General features: G+C 38.8%; 1 protein-coding gene across 1 annotated transcript in view; it reads left to right on the forward strand.

Annotated features, from left to right (window-relative positions):
- brinp1 (bone morphogenetic protein/retinoic acid inducible neural-specific 1) overlaps positions 1–22,340 on the forward strand; it is a 104,325-nt gene that overhangs the window by 24,945 nt on the left and 57,040 nt on the right. Inside the window, exon 2 of the mRNA XM_029444373.1 lies at positions 270–537. Coding sequence (XP_029300233.1) covers positions 320–537 — 218 coding nt within the window. The 5' untranslated portion in view covers positions 270–319. The remainder of the gene's footprint in view (positions 1–269; positions 538–22,340) is intronic.

Here is a 22,340-nt window from a genome sequence, read left to right on the forward strand (position 1 = left end):
GTCCTCGTATGAAGAGGCACAAGCTGTGTGGCTTTCCGAAAAACTCCAGGGACGCATGAAGGGTGAACCATCTGAGGAAGTGCAAAAAATAAATACACATCATGTCACAGTAAAGTGACACTGACAAGGGCACTATCTTATTTGTTCAGTACAACACAATTAACCTAACTCTATGACATCCACTTGCACAGCTAAAATAGACTTTTTCATATAACAGCTCTTTTCTTTCTGTGTCTTCCTCCCTCCCTCTTCTTTTCTCTCCCCATCAGGTCTCCACATAATGGAGCGAGAATGAACAGAGAGCGGCTTAAAAAAAAGCATGAACTGGAGGTTTATTGAGGTCATCTGCTTCCTGTTTATATGGGACCATATAACAGTTCAGTCTTCCCGCCAGGACCCGTTGGCCACTGAACAACATGTCACCAAGCAATATGACTGGCTCATCTCTGACCGTGGACCTTTCCACCACTCTCGGAGTTATCTGTCCTTTGTGGAAAGATTCCGCCAAGGATTTACGACCAGATATAAAATTTATAGGTGAGTTCCCTTTTCAGCCTGTGTCCTGATGCCACGCATGCTTTTTAAGAATCTGTCTGTTTAAATGTTTTTTTTCTATTTTGAGATTTTGAGTTGCCAAAAGCTGCACTGTGCACATTCTTTATCCTATTAAGTGTGCATCTTTTATACTGACTTGCGACCACTCTCAGGACTGTGAACTTCTTTTTCTCATATTAATCATTTACTCCGTTCGGACTTTCACTCCACTCTTAGTCTGAGATCCCGATCCAAATATACTGCACGCTACACTTCTACTACTAGGGTTAGGGTCTACTTCTACTTATTAATGACTTCCCTGACCATTTTTAACCGGCTATTGATAAACCAAATATTATTATTCCATACTGTTATTTGGCTAATAGTATGAAACATTAAATTATTATATTACACCAAGAAGAAAAAAAGGGTTGAGGTCCAAAAAGGTTTAAAATCACTAAAGCGAGGCATAAATTATATTTAAGTAGTAATCCGATTCATCCTTTCCCCTACTTGTGACTTGTAAAATACATAATCACAAATGAATATACTATAAGTTCTTATTTCTTTATGCTAACCATAGCTCTAAACGGTACAACGGTCATTAGAAATACTTCTGTCTTTTAAACCACTGACCAAATTTGCTCTTCCATCATCAGTATTTGTTACCAAATGAATTACACATTCAATAATTGCATTATGTTTTATATTTTCCACCTTAGATTTTGCTTTGCATCGCGCATCTCCCTCATTTGTTACATACAGAGAAATTAGATGGTTAGAAACCCTCTTCCTCAGAATGATGTGCTTTGATTTCCTTGCATCCCTAATCCCTAGTCTGCTCACTCGTATAGCACGACTGTGAAGGAGTAAGAGAGTCATTTGCTACATTCCTTTGGCGCTTCTTTCACAGAGTTTGTTCTCTGTCTCTCTGCTCGATCTCTCTTGGTAACTTGCCACAGCCTCACGGTCCCCGCTGGCTTTCGTGCCTTGATATTGTCACATGAACAGTAAACAATGCATTAGCATAATATGTAACTTGACAGAGCGGGATGTTGCACAGAGACATGAATCTCAGAGGCAAAACTTCTGAGGCCGCTTTCCACAGACGCTGTACAGCCGCCGAGTGCTGTCTGTTATGCTGCGGTGATTTATTAAAACAGAGCTTGTGTGTTTGCATGTTGAGGGGCTGCTGGGAACGTTGCCGGGCCCAGGTGGCTCCTGTTGTTTCTCCCTCTTAACAAACCATTAGTGGCATCAAATTCAGCGCTAGATATCCTTTTCCTCGTGACAAGACGATTCATTCTCGCATTAAAAGTGTGAAGTATTGGATGTGCTTCTCGTTAAAAATTAGATGACGATATTTAACAATCCACATTCGCATCTGTCGGGCATCTGCAGCACTGGCAGATTTACTTTATGTAGCTTTGTTCTGAGTGATTTCCCTCAAACAGGGCCTTTGAACATATCCAGTACTATGATATACAGTACACACCGTTCGATACAGTGCAGTACGAATGTATTAGTTGACTAACTGAAAGCTGCTTTTTAGCTTGGATTAGATATTTAGTAAGTAATCATACACAGTATTTGAGGACAAAGCTTTAGAACATTGTCCCAGAGGTCCAAAGGTTTTCCAAGGATTTCCATCCCAACCTGGACCAGCAGTTAATTTCAATGATTAGTACATCTTCAACCAGAGAGAGGGGGAAGGAAATCAGTGACATCAGCTGGTGTAGTGTTTGGTTCGTCTATCCTCGGCACATGATTGCCCAGCCGTGCTCTACTCTAACCAGCAATGAGAACTGAATCGCTTTGTAAATTTCCCCAGGGACTTTCTCTGCCTCGACGATTTAGTGGTGGAAAACGGTTGAATCAGATTTGCGGAGAGACAAAGCATCCATTCCTTTCGCGTTCTCTTATCAAGAGAGATTACCCCGGAGGCGTGCTGCGTGGACAATGCCAACCTGATCAGCAACAAACAAATCTGCCTCATCTTTAATGACATGACCTAATTTGAAGGATAAACACAGATTTAGGAAGTGCCAGCCTCTTGTCGAGTGCTCTGAAAAGGTCACAGTCACTTGAAGGGGAAAGACACACCACCAAGGCACCAATTATCCTCTCCCTCTGGACTTATGGCTCTTAAAGAAATGATTGGAGTGTGTCTTGTATAAGTAATCGTCACTACTGTGTCACCGCTGATTGCAATCTTCAAACGGAATTCCTTCCTTTTCTTCCTTCCCTGTTATCGCACACATAACTGTACATTTCCTATATGGTATTCATCAGTCACAAGAAAGCCACTTTCACCGCTGACTGCATACTGCTCCTGTATCCGACCTGCAGCTGAATAATGTGTATCAATGTGTGCTTCAGTTAGCGGTGAAACTCCACGGCCTGTTTTGCTCACACTAGCATCTCTCATTCTGTTGCTTGTACTCTATTATGGGGTCGAATGTGTTTCAGATAATGCGTGTTCTCTCTTTGGTCTTTGTTCACAGAGCTCTATCTCAGGTTCTTGTGTGCCTGAGTGAAAAACCAATATAAATGCAAATCTGGTAGCCATTAATGCATTTTAAAGGCCTCAAATCAGCACTGCACTGTAATCAAAGCAGCAAGATGGGGGTTGTTATTTAGAATAAAAATATTTATGAAAATGAATAGTTCTGAAAGACATGTTGAAGTGAATGAATAGACAGGATTGATAGAGCCACTCTTGTCATTGGACCAAGGCTCATGAAAACCTCAACAGAATCTATCCGAGGTTTTGAACAAAACGCTGCAATGACCTGTTTGATAATAATGTTTGGAAATGAAATGAAAACTCAGTCAGTGTAAACCCCTCAGAAATTCTAAGTGTTACCCTTTTACATTATTCTATGGTGGGTGTTTGCATAAAAACTCACAATTCAATTAATTAGGATATAAATGATTTACTGTATATAAATATTTTATATTAGTTTATTTTTATTAGTTTTAATGATGTATTATATGCTGCTTAGAACTAGTGTTAGGAAGTTAAACAGGTATTAATAATACATAATACATTTATTTTTTTACAAGATTACATTTGAACACATCATGAGACCATTAGAACATATAATCCGCTAACTGGCTGCACAGCTAACATTAGCTCTCCTGCCGATTTCAACATGGATTTGTTGCTCACGATGTAGCATTATAAGGGTAGAAATAGAGTGCATCCCCTGGACACATTGGGAAAATCTCTGTTTATAGTATGATCCTGTAGGCACTTGCCGTACAGTGGTGGAGTGGTGAGAGTTCATGGGGGCTGCACTCTCCGCGGTGCTGTGCGTGAAAGCTTGGCAAGTAAAAACACATGTGTGACAGCGGACGTAAAACAAAGATAGCGCTCAAAATAGCCAACACCGATCAGTTAATAAATATCTTGATCAACTCTGATACCGAGATCTGATACTCATCTTTGAGATCTGAACATCCTAATGAAATTGGAAAGGATCACATGTATTCTTTGCCTCGCTCGATTGGGCAACTGCATGACACATTTCACTAACCTATACACAGAATTGACTTGTCCTAGGCAAGCATGATTGACGAGCTCTGCAAAAGTAGTTCCATTTTGGGTCTTTAATTATTTTTTTCACGATTGGATTGGCTACATGCTTGCAAAGAAAACGTAACGAAAGGTACGCACACTGTACCTGCCTTAAGAGCAATTTGTTGGCACAACCACACATCAAGTAATGTTTCAAGCTTCATGCTTTTCTTCAGATTCCTCTTTAACACACTTTCAAAGCAGAGACAGAATTAGCAAAAACATCTACGCTCTGAAGTATGATTATATTAAGTGTCACATACAGAATCATTTGAAAAGGAAAATTGAGCCATTGTATGTTTTCCTGCACTGTTTAAGTTCATTGGAAAGTCAGTATAATTTATATTATCTCCAAACTAAATTACAGACTCATTAAAACATTTGGAGATTGCTTGCATGTATATGTTACCAAAATGGCTCTCGCTCTGCTCAAAGAAAAGAAATATCAACTCTATGATTTTCATGTTGAATGTCTAATCTGGGACAGATCCTCCTTTCTGATACACCAAAACTGGTAATAATATCTTAGCCTCTGTAATATAGTTTATCTTATCTGGTCTGTATTTCCGTCTCACTTAATTCAATGTTGGATGATACAGCTGTACAAATGGCTTTTTATTAGATGTTACATCAATTGATTTCCCAACAGAAAAATAAATATTTCACAGTTTCTGAAGCTAATTAGATAGCTAGCAAACTAAGAAGTAATGACACACAGTCTCTTGGCGCCAGTCATAGCAAGCTCCTGCATAACTCTGCTTAAAATGACAATAACATTATTGGTACAGCTGGCCATCTTGAGTTTGAATATTTCAGTCAATGTAAGTATCATAAATCTTCAAAGTTGGATCGTAGTTATTTTTGATTAGCTATAAATAATGAATATTCCAACTTTAGTTGATCATATATTCCAAACTTTGTTGCAAGGTGGACATTAAAAGGAGTAGTTGGACATTTTGGGACAACTTTCATGTCTTTGTTCAGTATATGTACAATATGTATGCTGCCAGCAGCAGGTTAGTTTAGCTTAATTCAGTTTACTTTAGCCTGGAGATTAGAAACGGCTAACCTGGCACCGTCCAAAAGTATAAAAATCCACTTACTTTACCAGCATCTCTAAAGCTTACTTAGTAACACTTTGTATCTCATTTGTTTGTCTTCTGTACGATCTCCTCTCAAGACTGCAGGTGTCGTACAACAGATGCGTAAAAAGGGAGGGGGTCAAATCTTTTGAAACGTTACCTTAATGCTATTGAGGGCAACATTTGGCTGATAAAAACAAAGATTAAAAGGTTCAGACAAACATAAGCGCTACTTGGCACAACGTAGGTGGCTAATCTACACAATGTTTGCTAACGAACAATCTGCTATCTTACAAGCGTTCACACGACCACAGTGATGAGGGAGAAGTTTCAGAGGTGATGTTATGTCCTTTATGTAACATCTCCCAGTTGGTCTCCACCATAAGGGAAGATCTCATTCATGTAGATGTGTCCTTTGAGGTTTCAAATATTAATTTGTTATTTAACATTCTTTAAGCTTTAATAGCTTTGAAAGGCACGACGTGGTTATATCAATGCAAGCACATATGCATATCTCTAACTGAACATTTCTTCATGATATTAATTATTCCTAACTATAATCAGTCCACAGACAACCACTTGATCAGCACAAAACCTTGAATGAATAATCAGCAGCTCTAATTTGCATGTGCAAACAACTCCTTTTATTCAGTCTCTAATTCAAACCGTTCATCAAACAGATAGCACTGCATCTTGAGACTCACTTCACCTTTTATTCCAGATTTTCTTTATCCTCATTTTTCTTTTTATTTATTATTAGCATCGTATCTGTCTGTTGCCTTGTGGTAATTTGGTGGCGTTCTTTGATGACAAAAAACACATTGAGTTCCCCCATGTGTTCAGTGTGGACGTGTGTGTCTGTGCTGATCTGAGCCCCATTTGTTTCAAGGTGTAACATTTGTCCGGCTCAAGTCTTGAATTAGTTTGGATCAGCCATCTGTAATTGGATAGAGAGAATGAAGGCGGATTTGATGTAGTCGGCAGATTTGCTAAGGGATGCTACAGCAATGTTTAATTCAGCAGGCTGTAGCCAAAGGAAGTGGAGGAGAGAGGCAGTCGGGAAGTCAGGAGGGATGAAACAGACTGCAGAAAGAGGACAGAGACATCGTTGGGTCTGAGATGCCATTAGGCTGTGAGACAGGAAGGTGCTAAAAGTGTGTGATAACAAAAATCTATATAAGTGCTAGAGACATGGAAGGGGGTGGGGGTCCACTGAGTTCAGTGTCAAAACAAGGAATGGGGAAGCAGACAGGTACGCTGGCAGTGAGGTCACAGTCAAGGTGAGGAAGAGCTACCTCAAAGAGGCTTTGGAGTGGTTCGGTTGACTCACAAATATCATATACTGAAGTGCAGCTCTACCTCGCAAACAAAAAAACAACCAAAGCCATGTATTATTAAAGCCTTCTCTGCATCTCATCGTAGCTGTCAAAATGTTGTCTTTAACATCCAGGACCTAAACAAGTATGCTGGGCACCACTAGAAAATGGTACACCATTTCTCTATTTTTCTTCAACCGTGCACTTATCTGCCAATGCTCGGTACGTGACACAGCATCATTTTTATTTATGTATTACTTACTTATTCATTCATTATTTTTCCAAAGTGAGAGGGTGACAGAGACGGTGTCTTAAGGACAAACGCTGTGGTGGAGTAAGGATAAATGTGGAATAATAATAGAGGCGATGACAACGATACAGCTAGAAAAATAACAATGCATCTCGCAATAGGAACAAAAATGTCTTAATACAATTTTGTATTCTACCAAACTACAATATAAACTCCCTTTATTGCTGAAACTTGTCACGTTGACATTATCTTACATAAGGAAAACAAATCCAGCTGCCATATGGCACCTGTTCTATCTAAATGAAGGCTAAATAAAGCCCTAAGAAAAAAAACAGATTTTAATTGCCCATAAAATAGAAAATGATAATATTGGAAGTATAAGTAATTTAAGCCAAAAAAAAGCGAGTTAAGTGTATAGTTCATGCACTTAGTGCTTATTTGCAGCCGACTTCCAAGATGTTAAGTCTTCCCACCATTTCTTGAACTCGGCAAACGAGGCATTTGCTGCAAAATGTATTTATTTTGTGCAGTTTTTTAAGTGACATTGTTACAAGGTAACTCGTGTAAATTTAGCATAGATGACTCATGAAGATGCTGTCACCAAAAATAATGTTGGCTGTCATCTCACACTCTGGCAGCAGACGTGAGTTTGCTTTTGCTGACTGAAGCAGTAACCACTTCCAACACTTGGATTTCGAGCACTAGGCTCAGCCAATCAGGCAAGCGGAGCAAGTGTTGCGCACCAACTAGAGAGTTTTTTCTTTTTAAAGCTAAAAAAAACAAAGAACTTTCCCTCTGCATATTTCACTTTTACACGCCAGACACACATACACACAGCACACAAAGTTATCCTGGGGCTACTCAGTAATTACAATCACTGGAGCAGTGCTGATTCTGGGTGTTGATAAGTTTGAGAAAATCAACAGGGGCTGATCAGAGGGGGGGGGGGACTCAATGCCACTTCCCTTCTCCTACCTAGTGGTAAAAAGCCTCCGCTGTGGGACGACTTAATTACTGGCAAAAAAAGGATGGTAATTAGAGGAGAAACAGGAGGCTAGAAGAAACTGTCAGGGTTAAGCACTGACTAATTCACTGTGTGGGACGCCTGTGCCACTCTCCCTCGAGACTGGCAATATAACATCACCAAGTGCAACAGGCTCTGAAGAGAAGACGCTGGAGCAGCCATGTCTCATATCATTTCGGTGATGTGATATGAGCTGCTAAATCATCCTAAATATTCCACTAAAGTGAGTCCTGCATTTTTCTATGCGAAATAACAGAAAGGTCCATTTAATAATAATAATAATAATAATACAAAACATTATTATTACCTTAAGTAGTTCACTGCTGCCCATTAAATGAATAAAGATATATGAGCCATTCGTTGACTACACTTTGCCGTTGCTGACTTTTAATGCACACTAGTAAAGCCAAAGGAATCACTGTATTCTTTAGTTCATATCTTATGTTTTAAAAGATTTTGTTAGGCCGTACAAGTGTTTTCCTTTTAGCTGATAAGTCCTCATTTCAGGTTAGGGTCAGGTGGAGGTGAGGGCTCCAAACTCCATGTATTCAATCGAATCAAAGCTGTTAGTGTTGCCTTTGAGCAGCCTGGATGCGCAGCTGGGGCATTGTGTCGGGGAGGAAACGGGCGAACTCCGCAGCACCCACTGCCGCATATTTTGCCCTCAGTGCATCATTGCATTGGAGGTCAATCAACTCCATTTGGAGGTTTGGTGGTGAGCTTTCCACGTCAACAGCAAATGGGTTACCGAGCAGTTCCAACCTGCTTTTTTGTGCTTCAAAGTCAGCAAATCGGCGTCGAAAGTCAGCGGCAAGCATACCTATTTTATCAGCCAACTGTGCGCTCATATTCTTGTTTTTGTCCGCGTGTTTCGTTTCATAATGTCGTCTCAGATTATACTCTTTCAGTACCGCCACACTTTCTCCACACAGAAGACACACAGGTTTTCCAGCTACCTCCGTGAACATATACTCCGACTCCCACCTTGTTTGAAACCCCCGGTTCTCAGTGTCCACCTTCCGTTTTGCCATTTTTGATGGGTATCTGAAAGTTAATTTTACTGTGATGCTGACGACTCTACCGGGTCCAACACAACTAACACTGGAGGGTCAGGGAGATGAAGTGGATAAACACTTCAAAGTCCTGGGAAAGGTCTTATGCTCTACTGTGCAGTGCACTATTCTAGTTCCAAAAAATATGGGCAAAAATTAAGAAAGTAATTATAATAATATGTTGGTTATACAATTAGATTTGGCAGAGAAGGATCTGCCTTTTGAGGGATTGTGTTGTGTTGAGTTAGTTTCACTTAATAAACACATACAGGAATCTTAGTTAAGTCAGCAATACAAATATGCAACATGAGTTTGGGGTGGCACCAAGCGGTGTTGGCATGTGCATGCTCATCAGCGTAAACCATTATAGTGTCAGGTTATAATGTCTGCACTATAACCCTACACGGATACGATGGGACACATTACTTGAATTACAAAGATTTAATCGCAAATGTGGGTCGAGATATTTACTAATTCCGAAAGCTCTAAAAATATATTCGCTGGAAATATTTCCGTCCCCAGAGTCAGCGTGCAGCCTCTCTGTCGAACACCTCGGTGGAGGTGTCTTTAATCTCTCACTTCTCTGTCCTGCAGTCAGTGCACAGCTTTGGTGGTTTGTGTGACCTACGCAAACACAAAAAGGTTTATTCTCGGCCTCCCGCGGAACATCTGAGTCAGTTCTCTTCCAGCTAAACTCTGAAAATTCTGGGCATGTTATCCTCGCTGTGTTAGAAATATAGTTTATGGCAGGGGCAAGGTCACTTGTCCAAAATGAATTTGGAAAGTGCTTTTCTGTGATATTGGCCTCAGCGTGTTGGGTGTTTACCATCGGTTTAAAGATATACATTTAGTACACATTGTCCAATTCTATTGTGAGTCAGGTTGAAAATGAGATTTATTGCATCATTTTTCCTTCAGTAAAAAGTGTACAGTATGTATGAAGAGAGTTTCATAAAGAGGGCACAGAGATAGCCAGTCTGATATCCGCGGGAAAGTTGTTCTGATCTCGAGGGGTTCGCACAGCAGAGCCCTGATAAGTGGGTTTAACAAGTAATGACGTGTTTCTCATTCTCAGACTAGAAGCAATGGAGCAGCGATGATATTATAGATAACCACGGACTTGTTCATGCTTGTGTCCACTGCCACACTTGAAACATATACTTACCAATTAAGGGCCAAAAGTACCTACGGAAGGCCAGGCAGGACACTACAGACACTCTTTTGCCTTCTGTAAACATTTGATGGTGACTATTAAATGGAAAACCCCAATATCAACCGAGATTCTTTTTTATCACATTGCTCTATATTGAATGTGTGACGTTAAGCATACGGCATATGTCAAACAGGAAACTGCCGGTTTTCCAATGCAGCTTGCGAAGAACATTTATAGAACTTATATTGGCTTTCTTGAATTTGACCTGCATCCACAGGATTCCTTTTGTGAAGCAACTCTGGCTGTCCAAGGTGCTGAAATCTATCCTGAAAACATCTTCTATGCCTCAATGCTCTTCACAGTTTGTGCCACAATTCACTGCACGATGAGAAAACATATTCTTGTCCATTTTTCTTCCAGACAATATTGAACAGATGTTCTTTTTTTTTTTCTGATTTGATGTCATCACCATATAACGCCCTACTCGTATGACACTGCAGAAGTCATTGAGATATCCTTGATTTAAAGTGTGTGTAAGAAGTAAGACGTTTTGTTTCTGGGAGATAAAAAAATAAAGGGATTATTGAATTGAAAGAGCGGGCAATTTTACCCATTCCACCAACAGCGAATACAGTACATAGAAAATCATCAGCATAATGCTCTTTTATTTGGGGTATGACCGACTGTTATTACGGGGCAAATTGAGTTCAGCGGCAAATGGATAGGATACAATAAACTGCATCTAGGGCGCTGACAATAGCAATACTTTTTTTTTACTGCATGAATGCCTTGATCTTGGTAGGTTTTGTGTTGTATGTAGATTGGGAGAGCATTATTGGGGTTTTCATTACACGACGCAGAAGGTGATACAGTGTTTCATCAGCTGTAAACAGTATACAGGAAGACTGAGATGAAGACATGTGGGAAAAGATGAAATTATCTCCTGAGCTGCGCTGCCTTTTGTGAATGCAATGTCAACAATATTTTCGAGGGGATCATTCATTTTGAGATTCCACATGATTGTGCGTTCCACATGAATGCAAGTCAGTGTCTCTCATCCCATTAGTTGTTGTGTGGGCTCATAATAAGTTCCATTCAGTCCTTGCCCACACATTCAGACTAGTTCATCAGCAGAACTTCTCACATTACACAGTTAATTAGATTCAAGCACATGCTCGTGTCACTCACCCGTGCATACGCTTCCGGCACCATGTCCCATCAAATTCTTCAGATCAAAGTGAATTAAGAGATTGTTTTTGATTAGATCCATTTTGGTTTCATTGCCTCATCAGAATTACAGTGCAATAACAAAGCTATTATGACAGCAATCATATTCCGTTTAGGCAATCACGCTCCATTTGCTGATATGCTCCAATTAATGGTTAATAACTAAGACACTTACATGTGAATATGGAGGAAGTACATACATCTCTTTAATAAGTTAGAATGTAGTTAAGTAGTCATTTTGGAATGCATTTTACTGCTTTAATATAAATTTCCAACATATTGCAACTCTGAGAATACATAAAATGAGTCTGTGCTATGTTACCACTGATCCTATTTATTGCCTTAAGTCTGTCATTGTGGTAGTAAGTAAATTCGATTTATGCTGTTTATTTCCTCCTTTGCCTTCACTGAGGATTTCTTCTGGGGTCAGTCAATATTTGGCAGACACCAAATTAAATTAAATGATGACCCAGCCAAAAGCGGTTAATATAAGCTTTATACGAACAGCAGAGTAGTTACTGTAAAGAAATTACCCTCACAGATTAATTCTCGTCTATTTTACTCTCTTCACCTTTCTCAGTCTCTGTTTAGACCTCACAGCTAGCTTTGCCAATACCGACTTTTTGATAGAGAAACTGTTGAATTTTGCCAGTTTATACTAAAGTTGGCAGAAGAAATCCAAATTAGACTGATGTCTGTGTGTTGCATTTGTACATTACAGTAACATTGACATGGGAATAATCCTTTATACACAACTCTCTCTCTTCCTTCTATCCTTTCCTTCCTCTGGACTGAAAACAGTACCGGCCTAATGCCACCATTTTACACAGATGGACTCTGCAGGCATCATGTTGCGTGACGTCACAACTTGGAAAGATCTTTCAATTTGCAAATTGGGTTGTGGGGAAAAAAGAAGCAATTTTTGCCTTCATAGCTTGAATTCCACTATTGTGTCAGTTAAAATAACTAATCATTCTGGCAGGATTAGCAACAATATTATAGCCAACAGTCCAATCCTTTTTAAAAAGCTTGTACTTTAAATTCCTTAGAGCCTTAAGACTATCACTTAAAAGATATCTCATACAAAATATCTCATTATAAAAAGTCATTCTGTTCTAGATCACGTTTTTAAGTTCATATAGGGACACTTGTCAAGAATGTCACTTGCCTCACTGAATGTTTCTATTCGTGATGAAAGATATGCAGCTATCTCTGTTAGTACAGTGTGCGGTATTATTATTAAGTTGACAGACATGGGGGGACATTGACAATGAGTGTAAAGTGATTTACTGTTAACACACACCTAATTTTATCTAAACCCATCAGCTTGAAACAGTCACTCAGATATTTTTACATAGCCTCTCTGCTGATGGTATCTTCTTTTTTTAGCAGCACTATAACAGAATTTCAAAATAGCCCCTCGGATTTCCTGCAGTATTTACACTCCTGTGTTTAGAAATCGAGCCCCAGCCAGTGTTGAAGTGAAAATAAATAAAACAAGCCCAAGCAAACAGTTCAGGCCATCCAAAATAACATTTTTGCATAGTCCTTTACTGTGCACTGGAGCATAGGATTAAGATTCATTCTATAATATTCTGAATGCTTCTTGGTGGTTGAAATGTATACAGGATTTCAATTGTGTCTCTGTCTGTTTGATTTATTACTGGGCCTTGCCTCCTTTTTACAATGAAATGCCTGGATTTTTTTTTTCTTTCATTCCGTCAAGCTGCTGCATAATACTGTGGCAGCGCAGGAACAAGGCTTCTATGGTCTCAGATTATGGGTCCTTCACCAAAGAAATAACTGCTAATCCTGTCCCCCCCACCAAAGCTAATGAAGATCTGCAGTATGTAATGCATTGTAGATGATGAACGATTTCCGGCTGCCTAGTTGTTCCAACATATTTCAACCTGTAAGGCATTTTGATTGTCAGAAATTATGATTTTCTGTCCATATATGGTATTGCTCCCTCTTTACACATTGAGTCAGAACAATACCCTGATTGATCAATGCCCTGTGACCTAAAACATGTGCTATGGTAGAAAATGCTAGCCTAGTTCTAGACCTAAATCTGAATCAGTGCATCTGGTGTCGTGACCATTGATAGCTATTTCCACTGGTTGGAAAAAACAATGGACCAATCAGAGCACTGTATTAAAGAAGATCGGGATTAAGAACATCACGTCATATTACTGCATAGCTACCTTGCTGCACACAAAAATGTGTGGATGACTTACAGAAATAACAACTTTTAGTTTAACATTTTCTTTTTATATTTGTGAAAAATGTTTAATTTAACTGCTCTTAACAACTGCTACTGCAACTTCCGTGTCAGCCAAACATGTGGATGGGGCGTGTATATCCCTCGCTACTAGCATACCCTTACCTTCACATACTACGATACTAGCTTACACAAAAACAATGTCCGACTGATTGAATAAAGTGACATGGATCGGCAATTATGTCTGATGACCAGGCTAGGCAAATGCTGCATAGAATATGAATTTAATCTGACTTTCAGTTTTCTGAATCTTCACAAACATTGTGCTTTGTGTCCTCGTCCTCGTTATCTATTGCTAGCAAGCCACCTAAGTATGTAGTAGCAAACCTTGTACCCATTACGCTAAATATATTTTGAATGTAAACCTTAATGTCATCCGCATATTAATACTCACTAAAAGTTATAACTTATACTTAATGATACATTTAATGAAGCAAAATTGGAATCCAATAAGTGTGACTCCCCTAGAGGATTGTGTCCCAGTTTAGGGACTCCATTCTATAAAATCTGCTTTTCAAGAACTATATATAATATAGTAATAATATCTTGACAAATGGGTGAACAAAGCTTACCCTTTCCAAAGTCTTGAAATGCGATCTTTTTACGAAAACTGTATCCTTTGCAGTCCTTACAGTAGTATGCCAGTATCAGTAGTGTGCTAGTATCATTAGTATGCAATTAGTTAATTGTGCAGTTGAGGATGGCAGTAATTAAGTTTTATATACCAGGTGTTTGTCTTTGGGTACTCATCTATCACTGATAAATCACATGAACTGGACAAATAAAAACGCTACTGCCACATGTAAATCACGGAAGTCCCTCGGTAGCTTGGACAAGTTGTTCTTTAAGGAGGCAGCCTCTGAAATTCAACACATATGGAAATTCATAAACCCTGCTGGGCAACATGGTGCTCTAGATATTATACCATTTACTTACATGCCTGGAAATATATCATATCCAAGTAGATGAGCTCATGCAGCCTTGTCTCTGTGTTGGAACACCATGTGCAGAATGAAGCGCTCGGGAATAAGTCAATACTGAGTGGGAAGACAAAATCGCTTCACAAAGTCATTCATGGGGGAATTACCATTATTGGATCAAAGTCTCCCCCAGTCTTTGCAGCTTGCCAGCATTTTGTGTTGAGGCCCTCATGGTGCACCACTATCAGTCAGCGGCGCATGGCTCTACAAAGAAAAGTGTGGCAAATAACCAATCAATTATGTCTTAGGAATGTTTAATGGTCTTTTGCTAATAATGTAGGATGTTATAATGCAAAATCTCCATTTGTAGGATCACTTGCTAATTCATTTTAATAAGATAGTATTATGGCCATAGACAGACTAGATCATGAGGGTAAGGATGATCCCGACACCCCCAGTCATATCATACTATGTTACCCAACTCTTATCATTCCTAAATGGTTGCACCAATCCTTAGTTTAGACGTGAAACAGCTTATTATCTGTCCACAATAACATAATTATCCTCACATTTCCAGCAGCCAGGTTTCTGACTTCTTCATCTCTCATTCACACTTTCAATAAAGAAAAAACAATGATAAATGTAAGAAAGTGGATTGAGCAAGTAAATACAACACAGTAGCTGAAAAGATACATTTGCACCTTTATAAACCACTCTCTTGCCGTGATTAAGCATCCATTTTCTTTTCTTTTTTTTGTTAATGGTTGTTTGATGGATCATTATGTTTATGCTAATTGTAGCATTTACTATTAGCATAAGCACTGCTTCTGTGCCTCAATGTTGTGTTAAAATAGTTTTATAAATACCAAAAATTAGGATCTGGTAAATGACCTCGCAGAATTCTAAGCATGCATGTGTGGCAGTCCTCTGAGAAAGCATTTATTTTTCTCGCATTTAAAATTGCAGTCACGTTAGCATGAAGCTGCCATCCGTACAAACTTGAGCTCAGTTCGAGCTGATTTCGACTTTCAGAGCAAAGATTGGAGTGACAGCAATTGATGTTTCCACTCCTTTTCATTGGTTGTTGGAAATGGACTGTTACCCTCCAGAGTATTTTGTTTGCTGACAATACATTTGACTAAAGTAGATAGTTAAAAAATTATGTTGTTGTATCATATCCCTTTCAACAAGCAATTGAAGTATTAGCCAATTCATCCCTAACAAACACGTAGTGGAACAAATGAGTAAAAATGAAAGGTTCATCCTTCATCAAAGCATTAAAAATCGATGCTGTCTATCCCTTCTCACATCAGTGGCACCAAACACACACGGCTCATTCCATGAAGTTTAGTATTTCACAGGCTCTGTGAAACAACTGTAATTTTGAGGGTGAAATGCACATTATTCAGTTAAATTGGACATTTTTTAATTTATGGCTTTGTTTTAGATATAGCTCCGCTCCCCTCCGAAACAAAACTGTTTCCATGTATCATTGTCATGTCATAGAGAGCATCCTGTCCTGGATTTCACCTCAGATTTCATTAACTAGCCTATTGTAAAAGTTTATAGATTGTGTACAGTACAGGGAGTGAGCAACCACCTAGCGTGTAACCATGAGCATTTAAATATATATCATAGAAATATGAGCAGAAATAGCAGAATTGACTGACTCACCAGATATAAAACATGTGGAGTGGGATGAATGCAGAGGGAAAGTGAAGGAAGATGAAGGAACTACCAAGTATGGTTCGTCCCAATGGCTGCAGAAGCTTTCAGCGGACACTATAGCAGGAGCAATGGGACAACAGGGTTTAAATAATAATAAGGTAAACTCTAAAAAATAATGTAACTCTAAATTAAACATGTGGTCTGACTTCAGCAGGATAAATATAGTACTCTTGTATATAGTGAGTTTTAGTTTTGTATCTTTATCTATAAATTAAAAGAAAGAAAGCTCCTTTTAGGGTATTCCATTCAAAGATTTTAGATTTATTTTTATTATTATTGGATAACTTTTTAGTGTGGCGCTTTCATGTGTCGCATTTATCTATAACTAATTACAAACCAACCAATTCTTCCTTTTAATTTGAATTAACATGTGGTATGTTCTTGATTAGAGCTAAACATTCAATTATTATCATCGTAAGAGCAATGCTGAAGAGATGCTTTAATCTTTTCCTCAGTCTTTGAAAATGTAATTTACCACATGCATATGACTTTGTTGCACTAATGTTATTTCAGATTTGGCTACTTTGTATGCAAACATTATTGCTGTTTTATTACAGCATCAAAGCAGTGAATACTACATTTTTAAAACAAAATGTACACCAATTGTAAAACTATCTTTAATCGTACCAAATGACCTTTGCCTGTGACAGGCTAACTATAGAAACTGCTTTTACTATTAAAATATGATGTAATTCAGTACAACATAGGCATAAACTGTAGCTATTACAGTTGAATCATCACCTCTCTGACACAGTCCGTTTAAAAATGTTGATTATGAGCTCACAAATGTATAGATATATAACATAAGGGGTTGATTCTCCCGGCCCTCTCATATACTGTTAAAGAGTTTATTTTCTCTCATAATAATAATAATAATAATAATAATAATAATAATAATAATAATAATAAGCTTTATTTGTATAGCACCTTTCATACAAGAATTGCAACCCAAAGTGCTTCACAGCAAAAACTGCAAATTAGACATTTACAGTACAATAATCACAGTGTTGATGTAAATGAGTGTGTAATAGCATTAAAAATAGTATGAAATAGCAGAATAAAAATAGTACAATATCAAGACTAATAGTAAAGAGATAAACATCATACAATCTATTCTTTTTTAATGCTTCAGTCCTGCACCTATGCGCCAAATTGTTCATCCATTCAAAGAATGTGCAACGAGCTGAGTTCCGTCATTAAGTGGAAAGTCAAGATATAAAATTAAAATATATTCAGTTAGTGGATAGTGATATACAATACAGTGCAATGCACTTAAATAAAATAGAATCACATTACTGTTTAATGTCCACCAAATGTTGCTTTACATTAACACTGTCTGCTAAACGTCTATAGTCAAACAAGGAGGCACAAAGTTCTAACAAACAAGATTTATTTTGGCCTGTTTTTGTTCTTGCATGTTTTTTTCCCCACAGCAGGTGCATCCTTTAAATCTTCCTCGTAAAATGTTTTGTGCCACACCGTTGCCCTTTATGACAGCATCTTGTCTGCTTCAAATAAAGTAAGCGTGTTTTGATAACACTAACATGTTTATAGCTAGGTGTAACATTTTTATTTGGTTTGTTTCATCATAAATGGTTGTTCATGAGTGTGAAAAAAGACAAAAACGGCACAGACTTCCTGTCAGATATTCATGATTCTTACCACAAGCTGACAAAGGTCAAGATGTAACTGAACAACATAGCCTTCTGAATATGTATTGCGTTTAACAGTAAAGTCTTTGATTAAGTATGAGAGGAGGACCGAGGTAAACAAGAAGCCACGTATGACAAGTTATTTTACTGACACTCCTGCTTTTATATTTCTTTCTGATGTCATTTATGAGGCGGCCATGTTATCTCTTGTTCCTACAGAGCCAGTTTCCCACTCAGTTACTTAGCAAAGCTTTGCCCCTCTTACCTCTGCGCCACCACACTTTGAATGTCAGTCGTGCTCTCTCAAGGTTTTTTAATTCAGGATCAACAAAGGGCCTGTGGCGACACACTATATGATGGTCGTTTCCTGTCCCCTGTCAGAGCTTCAGGGTATATTCACTGCATGTTAATACAGCCCAACTCTTATTGAAGTGGACAACATGCTGCCTGGAAGGTGTGATGAACTGCCATAGCAACACTACCGTTTACGGAGAGCACCATGATATTCATAACACCTTTAAACTCCAGTCAACTCAACTCTACTCAAGATAAGTGTTTGCTGCCTAATGCTCCAATCAGACAGAGCGCTTTTATGCAGTTTGCGGCGTCTTTATTTAAATTTTTGCTAGGCAACTACTGAATAAGCTGCCCTTAGCCTCTGCATTACTCTTCTAACAACACATAGTAGAACATAACCTCACACAGTCAGTTGCTTAACACTAAACCTTCGTGTTACAAAGTTTGTTCAGATATGTGTTGCCGCCTCGCAGTTCATCCCATTTTTCAATGGGGGAAAAACGTTAACGACGTGGCTTTTCTTTTTTTCTGTTGACGTTCTTTCAACTCCAGTGTGCTGAGTGAATAAGAGCGATACAGATCATGTAAGATTTAAAGCTACCACTTTAAGATTACAACTTTGTGTATGGTGAAAGGTTACCAACAAGTAATCAAACAATTGGCAATTTGGCGCACATGGATATATGTGTATCTGCTTTGTCAAAACAGTGTTTACAGTGCAGTCAAACAAACTGACCGCAATCAGATTTCCTGCTGCATGTAGCGGGATTAATTTTCATCGCAACAGCATTCAGAGCATCTTAATAGAGAGGGCTAGCTCACCGAAAAGTTGGAGTTGTGCATTCTGTCGCCTGCAACTCTTCATGGAACAGTTTACCGTGCTTTGGTCTATCTTGTTCCACGACTCCCTGCGACATTTAAAACTGCATTGGAACCTGCTGTTATTGTTTCACAATAAAACCCACCTTGCGTTTCCCAGTTTAATGTTAAGCAGCTTCAGTAGGAAATGTATCGGTTGGCATTAGCATTAACGTGATACAGCTGTGTAACTGCGCTCGGATAACCAACAGTTACGCTGGACAGGCAATCTGTGGAAGAATGACCTATTTCATTAAAATCTTATGGATTAATAATTTGATGTTTAGTAGCACACTTTTCATTTCTAGTCACCTAGCATGATCAACTGATTGAAATTGAAAATTGTTTTTTTCAAAGAATTTCAAGTTAATTACTGTATTATTTACTTAATTAGAGGGAAGCAGTTGAATTGGCATAATATAGAGCTGATACATTGATGCAGTGAATGGATCGTTACGCCCCTCGTAAACATTCATTAGTGGCAAATAATAAAACTGGGACACTGGCAGAAATGTAATATGCATTCTCTATTTTCTGTTCATTTTTGTTTTCATTCCACCATCCCAGTATACATGGCATTTTGCTTTCAGTTCCTCAAAAGATGACTTTCTAGTATGTTCATGAGCGTTTTCTGCAATAGTGGCTCTAACAAGGAGGACAGACAACAGTAGTGGGTAGTTTAACATCGATATGCCATACAAAGAAAGCATGGAAAGCTCCGACATGCTCCAAACATTATCGTCCTCCCACTTTCTCTTGATTAGGCTTTTAAATAGAAGCAGACATGTTCGAGCCACCAGTACATTCATTAGAGCAAATGATCTCCAGTGAAAAACAGTCTCCTTCTGATTCATTCTGATCTGTTTGACATTAGGAGGTTGCCTCTTTGCATTACAATAATGTATTTCTTAGCAACCACTGTTAATGTTTATTGGACTAAACTGTGCTGAGACAAACATTGGACAGGAATCAGATACAATGGTGGTGTCTATGAGGGGACTGGGGGATTAACTGACTTTAGCTGAAGAAAAACATCGAACAAACTCTTTGTTCAAAATGCCAAAATGTTGCTGGTAGGGCTCTACCGAATATTTAGAAGCTTTGTTCATAATGTTGCTTGTTAAAATATATAAATGTCCTGTATGTATGTGGGATGAGTGCACATTACCCATGCATAAGGAGCTTATGGTGCTCCTCCACCATGGAATTATCCAGCAAGTATTAAAGGCTGTCAGTGCCATTTACAGTAACTATTTATAAATTAATTAAGAAGTCATGGCCCTCCACGTCCATATCATGTATTCTATATTTTCCTGTAGGTCACAGAGACTGCCACAGGCAAATGTAATGTACCCACCCTCCCACACGAGTTACTTGAACACCATAAAGCAATAATCACCTACGTTCCCCTTTTCCTCCTATACAGCTGCAATGCCATTTATCTCCTCTTAACTTCCTTTGATAGGTCATTAAACCCGGTCTTGGAGCTGTGAAGTAATACACTGAATCATGTCGCGGCATCCATCTGCTGGCATGCCTAATCTGGGGCAGAAGGGCTCAAGTACATATGGCTGCCATATAAAGTTTTATATAATAATTGGCAGTGACGGAGCCATGAGGACGATTCACTGGAAATGAATTGATAAGGGAGGAGATGGCAGCACAGAGGGGTACAGTGAGAGAGCTGGGCAAAGAATGAAAAGGGAGAAATGTTGATACATCTGCTGCATATCTGAAAAGCCTCTCGCAGTTCTCCTGACTTGAATGTTTGCTCCAGATTCCAGAAATAACAGCCACTGTGTACCTCTCATAAAGCTAAGTCACGGAGCAGGAGTGGAAGCTGAATCAGCATGTACTAGTATGAGAGCTGAGGCTTGTCCCGCCGCATGAGGAACTTTGTCTTTGCAACATGGAGGAATAGCAAAGTTCTCAAAAAGGAAAACTTCTGCAAATCTGCCACAAAGCATTTATTGAATATCTGGTTGGAAAACATTACTCGATGATGTACGTGACCAGACAGAGTGAGGGAAAAGCGGTGCAGGCATTCTCCTGTCAGTTGTGAAAGTGAATATTGTCATTAGAAATCATTCAATCATTCTGATGCTATACGTCAGAGGCAGCCAAACTTTTTTCCCTTGGAGGGCCAAAGCTCAAACTTAATGGTGGGCCACGGGCCAAAAGCAAACACCGATTGTATCGTTTTGTTTAGATGCAAAATGGTATTAAAATCCCCAAAACGCCTAATTAAAATGCCTTTTCTCTCTGTGCTACTGAGTGTCACTCTGCCCGCCGTGCTCAGATTATGAAAATCATAATTAGGGATTCTACATATTTAAAGAGCATGTGTACCTTTAAAACAGCTTAAACGTCTTCTGGCCGCCCAAACCAAACTTTACGCCGAGCCAACTTTGGTCCGCGGGCCTCCACTTTGGGCAACCCTGCTACACGTGAACTTCTTACTGCTCTTTGATAGTACTACATTTGTAAAAAAAGTGCCTCTTCCTTCAGAGAGTTCTCAAGATATTACCTTTGAAATGTTGGCTACTATTATGAAGTTGTGTGATAACTGGCAGAAAGGAATTCAACTTTAAATGCTAATATTGAGTGCCGAATGGAGCATTAAAAAGCGCTGCAGTCAAGCCGTGCTCCGGCAGACTGACACATCGCTGACTGCGTGTCGGAGAATTCGAGTTACTAAAGATCAATTTGAGGGCACACAACTATTCATGGCTAAATCATGCATTAGGAGCCCCTGAAGGCTGCGAAGGAAAGTACTTGAAGGATGAAGCTTTTATATAGCTGTAGCTTTTATCCATCTTGCTTACTTTTAAAACCATAAAAATTAAATAATTTTTATAGGGGGGGGGGGGATAAAAGCACTGTTGGGTCTCAAAATAATGTGTAAAACAAACATTTAGAAGCTCAACGTGCGTATGTTACAGTATGTGGCTCTGGTACACCTCTTGTGTTTCTTGGTTTGTTTTGATTGCAATCAAGATGGTGTGCAGGAGTTTCTTCACATCTGTTACCTGTTGTATTAGGGGAAGTAGAAGACACACAGACATCGTATTGTTCCACAGAAATCAGACCAACTATCACTCTCTACAGTGCCTAAAAGAAAGTGGTGAAATTAAATCTATGACTAAAATAAACTGTGTTGCATCAGAAATTAACTGATTCAGGGAGTTCATTTCATCAAACTTGAGGTTATAGAATTGCTTGTAATGTCCTTGTGTGTTGAAACATCTTTAATTTGTTTAGATGATGTTAGAGCTTTGGAAAGGGATGCAGGATTTTCTTGCGGACAAAAACAACCTTGAAAGTCTCTCAAAAGGGTATTCTCTCTTTTGTAATGTCCTTATTGTATTAATACAGTTATATGCAAA

The sequence above is a fragment of the Cottoperca gobio genome, chromosome 12 (assembly GCF_900634415.1).
Source record: "Cottoperca gobio chromosome 12, fCotGob3.1, whole genome shotgun sequence".
NCBI lineage: Eukaryota > Metazoa > Chordata > Actinopteri > Perciformes > Bovichtidae > Cottoperca > Cottoperca gobio.